Source organism: Oryza glaberrima, chromosome 5 (genome assembly GCF_000147395.1).
Source record: "Oryza glaberrima chromosome 5, OglaRS2, whole genome shotgun sequence".
Classification (NCBI taxonomy): domain Eukaryota; kingdom Viridiplantae; phylum Streptophyta; class Magnoliopsida; order Poales; family Poaceae; genus Oryza; species Oryza glaberrima.
The window spans coordinates 22,321,355-22,336,977 of record NC_068330.1 but is presented as its reverse complement, the minus strand read 5'-3'; the positions used below and the strand labels follow the sequence as shown (position 1 = coordinate 22,336,977).

The following is a 15,623-nucleotide window of genomic DNA, read 5'->3' as shown; positions in this document are numbered from 1 at the left end:
ATCTCTATGTTCCTAAACCACCAACTTGCGATGGCAGCTTGTGTTAATTGTTCATACCCTTAGAGCTCATAAAAAATGGCATGTATCACGAATATCCATAAATAAAAACTCTGTAACATTCACCAATCTAAGCTGTCCATTGTGTCATACGACATGCATAGGACTATGTGATTACACAACTTTGATTATATGAAGATAACTTAAGATTTGTTGCATGGAAAATAATATGAATATATTTTCCATTAATTACTTGAAGAGATTTATCATTAAGGTTTCAACATATTATGCTAATATAAGGAGCAGTTAATATTTATAAAATTCTTCATATAGTTGATGGTAGAATAATGTGTGTTGTTGGCGACTGTCACTATACTCCCTCTTAGTCACAAAACAATATTGTCATGGAACCTTTAGAGTCAACAGAAGTTGATTTTGGCTATAACTATTGTTTAAAGTAAACAGTAGATCCTGGAAATATAAAAATAATATATAGCTATCCAAGTTTGTTATGACAAATGTTTTCCTTAATATCACACTTGTATAACATTTTTTACTTATATAAAATAATTAAATAGTCAAAGTACATTGTCTCTCAAAAGTGAAAAATGATATGTTTGCTGATTGGAGGTCTATCACTATAATATATTATATATTTTCATGAAACTTCTTCCTACATTACTATTAAATACATATCCTAAATAACATGATGTCACACCCAACATGAGAACGAGTGGAATGAATTAATGAAAATTATGTTCTAAGAAGTGTCACGCTTTTTATATAATATTAAGATAATAGATAAAAATCCGGTAGTTTTATATCTACACGTGCATAGACACACAACCAAGTGACACATTTATAGAGATATAGAATCCAAGCTAGCTAGCTTGCAAAAGATACACTATTTAAGTCGGATACATGAAGCTCAATTCAGAAGCAAAATTCACAAAAGAAACTCAAGGTTAAAAGCTAGGCTCCAAAATTTCTCAAATCGTTATTACACAAGACAAAATAATACACCAACAATTAATTACCTCCATATATATATATATATAAAAGAAAAGAAAAGAAGAAGCAACGAATTGCATATCGCACACCCTGCAAAACCTTGAATTTTAACTTTTGCATGCTGTAATTAAGTAGTTCTAGAACTCTTAATCATCTGGCCGTACCAAATAATGCGCTTAAATAAAATACCAAATTGATCACAACCTTAAACACACACCTGAAAATGGAACAACAAACGAAGTTATTAGAATTTTTTTTAATTTGTTCTAACGTACCAGCCTTATTGGAGTAGGGATTATTGTCTCTTGTAATTGATCAAATCATCCCTGGCTTCCAGAGTGAAGGAAGCTTCTTGCTGAGCTCAGTGTGAGCTGCCCTTGCGAGTGGTCGAGGCTATCTACAGGAAACTGCTCGGCTGCAGCCTCTTTCACGGCGAATCCGCCGCCTTCCGGCGAGTAGAAGACGAACTGATGATGAGAGCCCGGTGCCAAGGACAGCAGCGACGGGAACGGCGAGTTGTGAGCCGAAGGCGAGACGCCATGGCTGACATCATGGTGGTGGCCACCATTGCCGCCGTTGCCCCAAGATTCGGCGGCGGCGTAGTACGCCGCGGCGTGATGGTGGTGGTGGTGGTGAGCGGCCAACGTCGCCGGCATGGTGGCGGCGTTGAGCAGGCCGAGGGAGTTGCTCAGGCTCATGAACGCCTTCATGCCGCCGCCGCCGGCGGCCTTGTCGCCGTCCTCCAGCATCGACGACGCGGAGGCGCCGTGGTGGCCGTCGCCTCCGTTCGCGAACGGCGGCGGCGCCATGGACGAGGCGGCGGCGGCGACGAGGTCGTGGTCGTGCGGCGGGAACTGGAGCGGCGGAAGCTTGTCGATCTCGGCCTGGGCGGCGTTGATCAGCCAGTCGACCACCTTGCTCGGCTGGCTGAGCCCCAGCCGGTCCTGCAGGTCGTAGAGCTGGATCGCCGTCGGCACCGACAGCCGCACCCGCCGGTCGCGGAGCCCCTTCACCGTCCTCACCTTGCTGTGCCGGTCCTTGCCGCCGAACACCCTCGACACGCGCACGATCCGCGACTCCGTCGACGCCGACCAGTGCCGCGAGCTCGCCACGGCGGCGGCGCCGCCGCTCGGCTGGTCGGCCGCCTTCCTGCCGCCGCCGCCGAGCTCCTCATTCGTGCTGTTATTGCTTATCATCTTGAGCTGCTCATGATTAGACCTGCAAAAATTAATTAGTAACAGATTAAATCAATCGATCGATCGATCGATCGATCGAATCGAGCATAAAATGAGATGATGATGATGCATGCATCGATTACACTGTTGCACTGAGAGAGAGAAAGCAGCTTTATTCTCTACACAGGACAAGAGAGCATCACACTCCACACTGAATTAGTACAGAAAAAAAGAGGACTTGTTTTGTTAGGGAACTGTAGCAACAACGCCAGTAAATATAGCTAGGCTTCTCCTAGACCACTGAAGCACTAGCTGGTCAAGTATATACACAATTAAGTACTTTATTAAAAACTAGCTCTACCCAAATGAGTCAGTTAATTCATGTCCTCCTTTGCATGTGTCCAGCAAAATAGGATAGAAAATATTATCCAAAAATATAGGAACGAAACGCAGATGTAGTGAACACTACCAGTAGCTAGTAGTGAATTGAACTACTAGTGGTGAAGATAAAGGACAAGGTAAATTAAAATCCAAGAAGCACCAGACCAACTGAAATAATTGTCTGTTCTTGTGGATGGGGATCAAGTGAAACTTTAGTTTTCTTTTCAGAAAAAAAAAATCGAAACAAATAGACACACACACAAAAAAAAACTCAAGAGAATCCACAAGATCGATCGATCGAGCTTGTGAAGCAGGAAGAGGAGCTGAAAATCTGCACAGATCTGTCAAGAAACACTCACAAGCATGAGCAAGAGGGCGCTTCTCCCTCCTCTCTCTCCCCGGAGATATAGATCACCTCAATTAGCCTCCTGCAAGCTTGGAATTAATCAAGCCGGCCGATTTTCAGCTAGGTGATGATGAGCCCGACAGCCTCGCCGTCGCCGTCGCCGTCGCCGGCCGGGAGAGAGGGAGCAGCAAGAGGGAATTGAACCCTAGCTCTCAGCTAGCTGATGGTGAGGAATAATAAGGAAGGAAAGGGAGAGGAGAGAGAGCTAGTGGAGCTCAGAGTGTGTGTACTGCAGTGAGAGTACTGTGAGCGAGAGCGCTCATATTTCTGAACCTGTGGTGCTCATTTACACCCAACTAAAATGATCAGCGTCGCTTTCGGGGTCCTGTCCTTTTTACCTTGCGTCGTTCTCCTAGCTCGTGCTGTTAATTAGTATACATATGCTCATCTCATCTCGGTGTATACGTGTAGCAGTACTGGCTCGATCGATCCATCTCCTGAGTCCTGAACCCTGAAAACTTAGGTTACAAGAGGGTTATATATAAGACTAGCTAGATGGATAGCTATTGATGTGGATTTACCTGAAAGAGACTAAAATTAAAATGTGAGTGATTAACATTTACTAAAAGAACAAATCAATGATGAAGTAGTATAATAGAAGGCTATAGGCTAGTACCAACCACATGTGAAGGAGAGAGAAAAAAAATAAGCTATAGATTTGCTGTCTGCAACATGAACTCTAAAATAATTATGCAAGAGATGGACCAAGTATTAATGGTGTTGTATATATTTATATGAAAATATTGTATGGGTAGGCTATTAGATTAGCTGTAGATGATGTGTTAATTATACTATTAAATTTGCTCTAAGAATTAAAGGAGGAACTCATTATCAGATTAATGCAAAGTTAGTGAGCAATTAACAGTTAGGCGAAAAAAAGGTCACCACCTTAATTAATACAGTAAATTAGTTTGCAAGGGCATCCAACTCCAATGATGCATGATGCATGCGCGTTTTTCTTGTGGCTGTGTTTATCTTTTAGATGCAGAATCAGAGATGCATATAGTTCTTTCAATATCTAGAACTTGAAGACATGTCACAATGTCATCGAGTGCCTATTACTAAAATGCAGTGGTGTATAATCCTCTATTTCTGTGTAGTTATATCCTACTACGTACTCCCTCTATTTTAGGTTATAAAACGTTTTGACTTTGATCAAAGTCAAACTGCTTTAAATTTGATTAAGTTTGTGGAAAAAAGTAGTAACATTTTCAACCCAAGACTAATTTATTGTGAAAATATATTCTATTATATCGATTTGATGAAACTAATTTAGTATTATAAATATTACTATATTTGTCTATAAACTTAGTCAAACCTGAAACAGTTTGACTTTGACCAAAGTCAAAATGTCTTATAACTTGAAACGGAGTACCACCTAGTACTAATAATACACTTGCAATGAATGAGCTATCACGTTATTAAACTACTATGTCAACAATATCAGTGTGTCTACATTTCCTAGTATACTGGAGTAGTAGATACAAACTATTGGAATAAGAGGTTTCTCAGTAAAAAAAGAGGTCTAAAATCTAATGCACATGTATCACCCACCAGACCGATTTATTAGAAAATACTACTTGTTTGATTTAGTCACTAGCTACCATTATTCTAAGCAACTTGTTTAATTTAGTCACTACTAGATATAAGTTGAGTAACAGGATTTATTTACTATTTTATGTCCATCTAAAAAAATTCAAAACTGTATCAATATATATCCTGTTAAAATTTTAAGCAAAGGTTAAAATTTCGTTAGCTCACACAATATCTTCCCAATAGCACCAACATCACAAATCCTCCACTCCAGCACCAGAACCTAGGAGGCTACTCTATATAGACCAGGGACCATGCTTCTTTTGGACAGCTCCAATACCTGGACCACTATGTCTTTTTATCCTGAGTTGTAGACATACGCACTCCATTATTTGTTTTTTCTCTTTTGATATAAAGAAAATCAGATGAACGGATTGGATATCCGAATCAATTCCACCTCCATCAGATTATGTGTTTGTGCCCACCATCTGGTCATACACCATGTAGGAATACAGACAAATTTCAGGCCATATATGGCATATATAGAACGAATATGAAACTATATATTTCATGGTACATTATTTTAAAAAAATGGATTAAAGATCCAGCCTCTATTCTTATCAATTTCATAGCACATTATAACAAACATTCATTTTAAAAGACATGAATATTAGAAAGGGGCATAATATTAAATAATTAGAAGGGGGCGAGGCTTCGAATCCAGGTCGTCTAGCCCACCATCCTGTGAAGCTATCCAGAAGACCCGGTCATCGAAACGTATATGGGTACATTAGAAACTGTGGACCTCTAATAGCTTGGGATCTGTAAATTTTCTCAAGATAATATGGAACTTCTTGGTATCTCCAAGGAACTGTACAGTACTAGCTACTAGGATATTCTCCGATATTCTTGACCAATTTCCCCATTGGGGTGGCTGCAGCTGCATCCGCTGCAACATAATGCCCAGACGATGAGATGCTCAGCCTGATCATCTCTGTCAGCGCATATCGACAAAGCATCTGAGAAACATCATCGATCTTATTGCCCATATCTTTCGCATCGATCGACCCATCCATCCGATCGATCGATCGCCTCGGTTTCCATCCATGTTTCAAACGTTCTCCCTTTTCCAGTGGCATGCACATCATTTGCTGCTCTCTGCTGAATCTGCTCCCCCTGCATGCATGCTCGTAGTTAATTAAGCTGCTCATCAGTCATCATCAATCGCTAATGAGCTCGCTAGCAACGTCCATATGCAGATACATGAATTCAATGGTACTGTAGCACAAGCAGCAGCAGCAACAGTAGAGCAGCACTGCAGCACAAGCAGCAGCAGCAGTGTGTTTGCATCATAAAACCAAATGCGGTACAGTTTCGAGTCCTAATTAAGCAGCGATTTACGGTTGCATTTGACTGTACTCTGGTGTCGCCTTGCCGATCAATCAGGGTGACTCTGCCTATGCTAGCTCAGGGTCACCAGCTGCCTGCTAGAGAGGCAGAGGCTACTGCTTTGCAGCTGCGAATTACATCAATGGTACTAATGGCCAGGGTACTGGTACGTACGGTTAAGAGAGCCAATTAATTGGAGATTATGGCGCCATTTCCAGCCTAGAGCTCGAAACTAATTGTGTAAGGGCTTGTTCGGTTTGAAAGAGATTGAAAAGGATTGAAGGAGATTGAGGGAGAATAATTCCACACCACAATAGGTGTGAAATAAATCCCCTCCAATCCCTCCCTCACAGTGATTAATCGAACAAAGCCTAAAGAAAATGCTATATATCGGGTTCCCAATCCCCGTCCATGCCTCGCTCTGCCGCTTGCGATGGCTGCCGGCGACAGCGCTTCCCCTCCCCTGCTGTCCACACCAGCCATGCATGCCATGGTTGCCACGTCCTGCCCCACCTTCACCGTCTTTTTTTTCGCCGGAGCACCAAAACCTATAGGTATATCGGATTTGGTATATGTTGAAATCATACTGCATGTTTACCGCGTCTAGTTGATCTTCTTTGCCTCTCTATATACATATATGCTAATCCTAGATTTAGTGATGAATCAAAAGAATCTAGAGCCTTCACACAAAGTGTTTACTATGAAGATAGTATCTTCAATCCTAAGGGCGTCTGGATTCTAGCCAATTTTTGCTAAATATTGGCAAGTTTTGAATAGTATCATATGAATGTTTGGTGTTGAATAGTCTCACACCGGTTATGTAAGAGCGCCAAGAGACTTAATATATAAATGGGGGAGCCTTCATCTTATTGGCTAACTTTTAGAGTAGAGAAAACCCTTTACAATTCTATAATTGGTATCAGAGTTTGACTAGATAAACATTTTTATAGTCCGGGGGACAAGTGTGTGAAGGCTTGATAGACTATAGATTGGGTGCTTGCGGGGCCTGAATACCTGGCTCGAGGGATAAAGTGTGTAAAGATCTGATGGATCGTGGGTGCCTACGGGGTCTGTATACCTAAGGGATAGTCGGTGTACGGTGAAGGGGCGGTGAGAGGAGCCCCTTATCTCACTGGCTAGTTTTACAGTCGAAAAGACCCTTTACGATTCTGCATTTAGTTTACTACTGATCATTGTCCACACTAGTTTCGATTCTATACTAATAAATTTGATAGTGCTAAAACTCGTCAAGGTTTCCAGACTACTAAAATCTTGATAGCTCAAAAATCGTGCGTTTCGCAGGCTTGTAATCTGTTGCTATCCTTTGTACGTCCGTACAACCGTATAACAAAGTGAAAATGAACTCCTGTGTAGTGATCAATACATGACGAGACGACGCGTATCATGCCGACAAGCGGCCGGCGCGTGGACCATCGAAATCGCCAGTGCAACTTGCATTTGCATGACCCCTCATCGGAGGTACGGAGTAATCCCTCCGTCCCATAAAAAACTAACATAGTACTAAATATGACATATCCTAATACAACAAATCTGGATAGATGTATATCTAAATTTATTATACTAGAATATGTCACATCTAATTTTAGATTTATTTTTTTTTGGATGGAGAGAGTAGCTAGGAGTAATGGGATTTACTGCACCACCGATCTGTTCTAGGCAAAAACCGAGGATCGATTGAGTGAGCTGAGCTCAGCTCTAGCTAGAAGCTAGCGTGCTCTGAGCATCTGGCCATGGATTATTCATGGTGGTGATGACTACGCAAAAAGACATGCATGCCGCAGCAGCAGGGAGAGGGAGGGGCGCCGGTGTCGTTTCCGTGGACAGGGAGAGGTCGACGAGAGTGGCGGATTGGATGGCAATGGCATGGCCTGTGTGTGTGTCCGTCTCTACCCGTCAGACTTTTCCTACTAGTTAAGCTAATTGCTACTCCGTCCCATAATATAGCAACTTAGGATAGGATGTATGTAGATATATTGTTTTAGGATGGATCTCATTCTATCATAGGTTGCTACATTAGAGCAAGTTTAATAGTATAGCCCACTACTAGCTCCAATTCATCTATAGCCAATTTAATAGCTAATTCATACAATAATTGTTTACTATACTATTAGTATATGGTTCCACCTGTCATGCACACATTACGTCTTAGAGTCCGTACTGTAGCTGGCTACAGATCTATAGCCCACTGCTTTTCTCTCTCATCTTTTATCTTATTAAAATATGATTATAGTTGGCTAATGGTCTGCTATTGTATATGCTCTTATGGAACGGAGAGAGAGTAGCTAATTAACTGCTGACGCAGCGCCGGCCTCACACTCACTCTCAGGTCGATCAGTGAGAGAGCGCAGTGTGCAGGTAGCTAGCTGCAAAAGAGGAAGGTGGTGGTCCTGTACATGAGAGAGAGAGAGAGGAAATCAGAGAGCTGACCGATTATTAGCTAGCCGGTAGCTAAGCTAATTGAAGGTGTTCAGGCTTCAGCTAGCTAGCTACCTGCAGTACTGCACTGCCCTGCCCTCCTGTATGTAAGTGCATGTATGGCTGTGTTTAGATCTAAAGTTTGCGTCTAAATTTCGGTCCTTTTCTATCACATCAACCTGTTATACACACATAACTTTTCAGTCACATCATCTTCAATTTCAACCAAAATCTAAACTTTGGGCTGAACTAAACACAAGTGGAGAAAAGCACGGAAAACCTATGAGATAGAGAGAGAGAATAGCACATAGAGAGATCTTTTACAGTCGCGCTTGCGAGGTACGTAGAGATGGAGCAACTAGTATGGAGAGTTGATTAAGATAGGCCAATTGATCAACGTGGAGCGTCGAGGTGAGGCAGAGATAGATATCTTGTATGAGTACCAGTTCTTCTATATTAAATGGATCTACGAAGAAATAATAGTGTGTACTGAACAAACTAGATAAAAATTCAACCCCTCTTTTTCTATACATATAGGATTAAAAATTTTAGCTCAATGAGCAACGGTAATGGGACTGGAGCCCCTCTACCCCATGACAGATCCACCTATATTGATATAGTACCTATATATTCATATTGCAAAGATATTTTTCTGTTCTGTATTTAATTTATTGCTTATGTTACCATGCATGCAAAAGTTTTTACCCTTCCTTCATTTAAGTACCTCTGTCAATTCTTAAGTACCTTTGATTGTGATCGATAGATTTGAACAATAAAGTACTACTATAACTGGCAAACACCCTATAAAATTAAGATCTCAGATATCCGTAATACGGAGTAGTAATAAACATGGTACGTACTATCAGGGAAAGCAGATCGATGGCGTACACTGGAGCCAGGAATTGAAGGCAATGTTGTTACGACGTTGATTAGCCTAGCGACTCTCTGGACTATGGCGCCGGTGGGTCATCGTCCGTGTACGTACAGATCTCGCCGGTTTTGGTCCACCGATCAATGGCGCTCTACCTAGGAAGTCAAGGTAACTACTCCGTAATTAAGTGTTTGTTTCATGGGGCCGTATATACGACGTTGGAGATAAACTTACTAGCTCCTTTCTTTTTTGGAAAAAAACATATACATACTCCTTTCACCCAAAAAAAAAATAAGTACACCCTACTCGTATAATCATCTCCAGAAAACTGAGCCGGCATAATATTTTTAGATTGACGAAGTCAACACGTACAGACACCTCGCTGATGAAGGGTACGTCGTCTACCACTGAAAGAATAAATAGTCGTAAATGTGAATACCTATGTCAAATCTAGGATTTGAATCCGGCTGGGCTGGTTCCACCACAAGGAACCTAACTAGTTGAGTTACGCTCCCTTCACACAAAATAAATAAATTTAGTATGGAACGAAGTGTCATATATCGTACTATGTACTCCCTCTGTCCTTAAATATAAGAGCTAGCTTTTGGTTGGATGAAATATATACTAGCCAGTATTATGAATCTGGACAAACTTCGATTCCTATTTAAATTCGTAGTATTATGATATATCACTTTCAACCGAAATCCTGCATATTTGGAGATGGAGGTAGTATACGTCTATTTATTTTAGAAAGAAAGGAGCACAGCACAGTAGATGCCACCGCTAGAAAAAGGGTTTTTACTCCCGATTTGTAACCCCATATACTACGAGTTCGGGACTAAAGATGCCCATCTTTAGTCCCGGCTAAAATAACCGGATTATCAACCGGGATTAAAGATGGAGCCAAGCCAGGTCCGGTTGGTAGGCTTTTTTTCTTTTTATTGCCATTGTTCTTAACTTTGAATATTGATTTCACTACATCCCCAAATTATCCCTAAATCGTGAAATCCCCGAATCGATCATCACAGAACAATCCCCAAATCGATCATCTCCAAATACATCACAAATTCTAAAAAAATTACACCACAAATTTTAAAACATACATCACATATTCACATCACACATAGATCAAATACATCACAAATTCTCAAAAAAAAATTCATCACAAATCCTTAAAAAAACAAATATTCTCTGCTCACCGTCACGCCACCGCCGCCGACCCCGCCCTCGCCCGGCTGCCTGCCCTCCCGGCTCCGCGCGAGCAGGCCGCCACGGCTCTCCGTTGACCTTGCTCGCTCGCTGGCTGCTCCTCACTCGCTCCTCTATCAATAACTCATCGATCTACCGATAGGAAGAAGGAGGGGATAAGATCGGCGCATATAAGAGAGAGAAGAGAGAAATTAAAGAAAAGGATAAGAGAGGGAGCAGGAATAGAAAGATGAGGAGTTTGGGAGGATAAGTCATATGGATTATATACGGTATATGGATTTTTAGTCCCGATTGTTTTACCAACCGGGACTAAAGATCGATTTTTAGTTCGAACCTAAAAATCACCGGCCCACTGACAGCCTCTGACAATAAATGAACCAAGACTGAAGATCATTCAGGGCCGATAGAGTTTTAAACCGGGAAAAAAACCATCTTTAGTCCTGATTTCTATTCAAACTAGGACTATTGTGGTTGTTTGGTAAACCCAGCAAAAATGTTCTCTCAAGTAGTGTGCACACATCTGGTGGCAATTGTGACTCGTGAGTTAACTTGTACAAGGTCCAACCACGCACGGTTGCACGGAAGGGCTTAATTAAAAATGGAAATAGGAGTAGGTCATAATCACCATATTTGGCCATATCTAGGTGGAGGCTACTACGTACCCTACCTGCACATTGATCCAGCTATGGACGGCTCGTAGTAAATCGTGATCATCCTAGGATGCCCATGTACGGATGTTCGGTGAACTTGCATGTCTTATTATAATAAGTGTGACTGATATCAATACAACTTACTCTATATACCATTTTTCACAAGTCATCTTAATTATGTACTCCTTTGTATTACCTTAGCACCTTAAATTCCATACTCTTCGGTTGTAAATTTTTTTATTTAAATTAGAGTCGTATATAGTACAGTAGTTGTACAGGTGGATGCTTTTAATTGATTTATGACTCACATCCATATACAGCTGGGTGCACCCATCCATAATCACAACTCAGCCAGCCGCTCTCCTGTGGGTTTTCAGGCGGCGCATCTGTTTTTGTTTCTTGCTGACTAGCCAACATGGGTTTTGCTCTTCTTCCCTTTCTTCTTCTTCTTCTTTTCTTCTTCTTCTTCTTCTTCTTCTTCTAAATTTAGTGTGGTGGTACAACCAGTAGGAGCACCATGATGGTGGTAGAATTATGTCTATCTGAATTATTCAAATAATTAGGGCTATAGGACCTTGCCAACACCGATGAGGAGCTAGGGAAGGGCAGCTACCATAAAATTAGATCTAGAGAGAAGATACAAAGGACAGGAAGTGTTAAAGATTGTGTATAGATTTTGAAACAATCCGTACCACTCAAAAGTTACTACTTCATATGTTCCCACAAAAACTTTATTTTTGTGTTTTTTTTCAACATTTGACCGTCCATCTTATTTAAAAATTTTATAATTTTTTAAAAAAAAGTTGTCATGTATAAAGTAATATTCATGTTGTGTCATCTAATAATGAAAATACTAATCATAGAAAATTTTTAAATAAGACAAAGAGTCAAACGTTGTATCCAAAAACTAAAAAATGAAGTCTTTGTGGGACGGAGGGAGTAATATACTCGCGTCCATTCCAAAATATAAGAACCGCTAGCATTTGATCTTTTTATATATAAAGAAAAGGATTTATGGAGTGTTTGTCCTATCAATCATCTCTCATTCAAATTTCTCCATGCGTCACCCTCAACCACCCTTTCACCTTTTTTTTACTAATTGAAATGGTTTATGTCTCCAGCTTCTATCAACAGGTATATGGCCAACGAGTCAAGAGAAGATAAAAAAAAAAGAACACGTAGATTCTATGACAATATACTATAGAAACTACATTATACAAAATGGAATTAAAGACTGCTGGCTACCGATTTCAAGAGTATAGCTTCAGAACACATAATATCCTACTCCTCCCATGAAAGCATCAAGGACCAAGAATATATAGAACTAGCTAGAAGACACGAAGATAACATGTATTGTTTTAGATATTTATTTGTTATTGAAAACTATATAATTGCGATAATGCCAAAATGGCCAACATAAGACACTAGTAGTTACTAATTTTGCCACAGTGTATATTGATGAAAGAGGTAAGGTGGAGCCACATTATAATAGAAAAATGAGATAGCTATTGGAGAAAAGATGAATAGTTGGCGGAGGAAATGGAGAATGGGGGAAGAGGAAAAGGTAAAAACTTTGTCTCACATATATTGATGGAACATGTGTTTATTATGGTAGCAGTGCTATTGCTAGATGATATTACCAGTATTTTATTTTCAACATTCACGATGATGAACCAAGTAATAGGACTTTTTACTACTCTTTTATTCTCACATTGTGGTTGCCCCTATGTTATTGTTAGAGCAAGTGTTATAGTCCTTGAAGAGATACTATGAGGTATGAGGTATCAAATATTATACTAAATTTTTGTTACCTCATGGTACCTAAGAACCATAAAATTGCTTTTATTGTTATTTTACTATGCGGCCGGTGTACGTACTGCAGACTACGGCAGTGTGCAGTGGGATGTGGGCACCTTCTTCTTGAAGTCTGAAACAGTCGTGACAGAAGGTGCATGGGCATTGGCCGGACCGTGATCGACGAAATTAATCAGCGCTGATCGTAGGTGCAGGCGACTGTAGATTGGTAAGTCGCATCGTACGCCTTTGCTAGTGATCTTGCCAACAAACCTGCAGACCGAACGGCTGCACGTACAGGCCACAAACGATCGATCGGTGCCACTTGCAACCTGCATTCCCCTTCTTTTGGCATTGCAGTTCACGTCCCCCCTTTGACACACTCCTGCATTCATCGATCTCCGGCATTCTTCCCTGCTATGTACACCCGTTTAATTCTCTGCCAGTGCACACTTTATATCAGGTTTAATTTTCAAACACGCAGATCGATCCTCCATAAATTTATCATGCGACAATAGCTTAATTGATTAGATCGATCCCGCTTGCTTTATTTCTGCGGCTCACGTAATCATGTCCCCCACGACCGATCGATGTAGTAGTATTCCGATCGATCTATCGCGAGATAGATCACCAGGTTTGGTTTTTTTTTAATGAACGCATAAAAGAATTACACGTCAACGATGATGGATCGCCGGATCGCCACCACAAACGCCGGCCGCTTGCGATATGCCATGCGATGCAGCTAATTAGCGCGATGGCACGCAGCGCAGATCCGCCGCGAAAGCTCGCGCTGCGTGCGGTGTCTTGTTCCGCTTGTCGCGACGCACTTTGCACAGTTATTCTCTATTCCAAAAGCGCGGCACGTTTTCCCGGTAGTGCAGTGCAGGTGTGCAGGGGGTGCAGCAATGGCGGCTTGCGCACGAAGCAAAACACGTACTCCAGTAGGGGAGTACATGGCTTTTGAATTGCTCTCGCGCGCTACTATGCTACGTACTACCATGTTGGAATTAACGGGTGGCGATCGATCGAACGAGAGAGGACACGGCGCCCTGCAGCTCGATCGATCGATCCCATGAACGGATCATATATCATCCGATCGATCCGGCCATCGATCGATCGATCGATCGACAGAGCAACATGCCTGCATGGTCCATGTACCAAAATTAACCACCATAGATATTGCAACGGCATCCGGTCATTATTTCAGCAGCAGCAGCAGCAGCGAGAGCCATTCTGCTTTGCATGCATATGGGTCCGACCGGCCGGCCGGCCGGCAGCGAGGGAGGGAAATGCAGAGAGGAGAGACAGAGAGAGCCACTTTGCAGTGCATTTTGCCACAAGCTACTGTACCATTTATGTAAAACAAGAACATCAAACAGGGACAAAGGCTGGCCGTTGCAAAAGCTGGGTACGGTGGCTTTGCAAGGTCCCCCATTAACTTCACATGCTCAGCACACACCAAGATCCACTAGCTAATTAAGCTAGCCAACACGTACGTACATCTAGGCCTGGTTTAGTTTCCCAAAAATTTTCCAAAAAACATCACATTAAATCTTTGGACACATGCATGGAGTATTAAATATAAGTTAAAAAACTAATTACATAGTTAGGGAGGAAATCGCGAGATGAATCTTTTGAGCCTAATTAATCCATGATTAGCCATAAGTGCTACAATAACCCGCATGTGCTAATAACGGATTAATTAGGTTCAAAAGATTCGTCTCGCAGTTCTCACGGTTTCCAGACGAGTTATGAAATTAGTTTTTTCATTTGTATCCGAAAATCCTCCGAGAACGGATCAAATATCCAATGTGGCACACAGAATTTTCTTTTGGCGTACCAGACAGGTCAGCTCGGGCCGTTTCGGCGAGTACACAGTAGAAGCACTGTAGGAGTAAAAAGGTCACATGCCTGCACACGCCGAGCAAACGTCACACGACTATATATCACAGTATCACAGCGATTGTGCCAACGTACCATTTGGCTTAAGCTCCTATATATACATCATATCAATCAGGGCATCAGGCCCCCTAGATGGCCCTTTTTCATCGTACGTCTATCGGTCTACAGTATGTTCCTGGTACAAGAATCAAATCACACCATGAGTTGAGTGAGTAATTAATGAGTGGTCGAATCAGATAATGAAGCTCTTGACTGTGATGGCCAACTTGACAACTTGAGTTATTAGTACCACCAGAATCAATAATGAGTGGGAGTGAGTTCGTCCCCGTACGCATTGCTGGCTTTCTCCATCATCTTCCGCCGAGCGGCCCACAACCCACCAGTTGACACTTGACCGCATCCAGCCCAGCACGGCCTCATTGTTGATTGGACCTAAACATGATTTCAACGGGGGAATATATTCACAATTGGAGTAAGTTCACCTATCATCCCTCAACTTTACATCGAGTCTATATAAGGTCCCTTAACTGAAATACCAGGAATGTCTACCCCTTAAATGTTCAAACTGTGCAAAATAGGTTACATGATAGTACATATGGGTTGTTTGGATAACGTGGCATCCTAGTCAGAATAAAAAAAATTATGGGGCCCATATGTCATCCTCACTCCTCTTCTCCTCTCTCTCTCTCTCTCTCTCTATCCTCTCTCCGTCAGGAGCAGGGCAAGCGGGGTTGCGGAGCGACGATGGCGGGCAGCACGCCTTCTTCCGTGGTGAGCTCGACCCGGAGGCGACGTAGCTCCATGAAGGAGCGGATCACCTCCGAGGATAGGTGCGCGCTCGCGCGGACACCGTAGGGAAGGATGGCTCG

At 41.9% G+C, this 15,623-nt stretch overlaps 1 protein-coding gene across 1 annotated transcript; it reads right to left on the bottom strand.

The window, feature by feature from the left end:
* Nucleotides 1–1,082: 1,082 nt before the first annotated feature.
* Nucleotides 1,083–3,316, bottom strand: LOC127772846 (transcription factor TCP13-like). Its single transcript, XM_052298830.1, has 2 exons — nucleotides 2,924–3,316; nucleotides 1,083–2,226 (listed from the first exon to the last, which is right to left on the bottom strand). The coding sequence occupies exon 2, from the start codon at nucleotides 2,202–2,204 to the stop codon at nucleotides 1,329–1,331; it is 876 nt and encodes a 291-aa protein (XP_052154790.1). The 5' UTR covers nucleotides 2,205–2,226; nucleotides 2,924–3,316; the 3' UTR covers nucleotides 1,083–1,328.
* Between the last annotated feature and the right edge of the window lie 12,307 nt (nucleotides 3,317–15,623).

What these genes read in the sequence shown, in the direction of transcription:
- LOC127772846 (XM_052298830.1), bottom strand. Translation starts at nt 2,204, where the DNA reads ATGATAAGCAATAACAGCACGAATGAGGAGCTCGGCGGCGGCGGCAGG.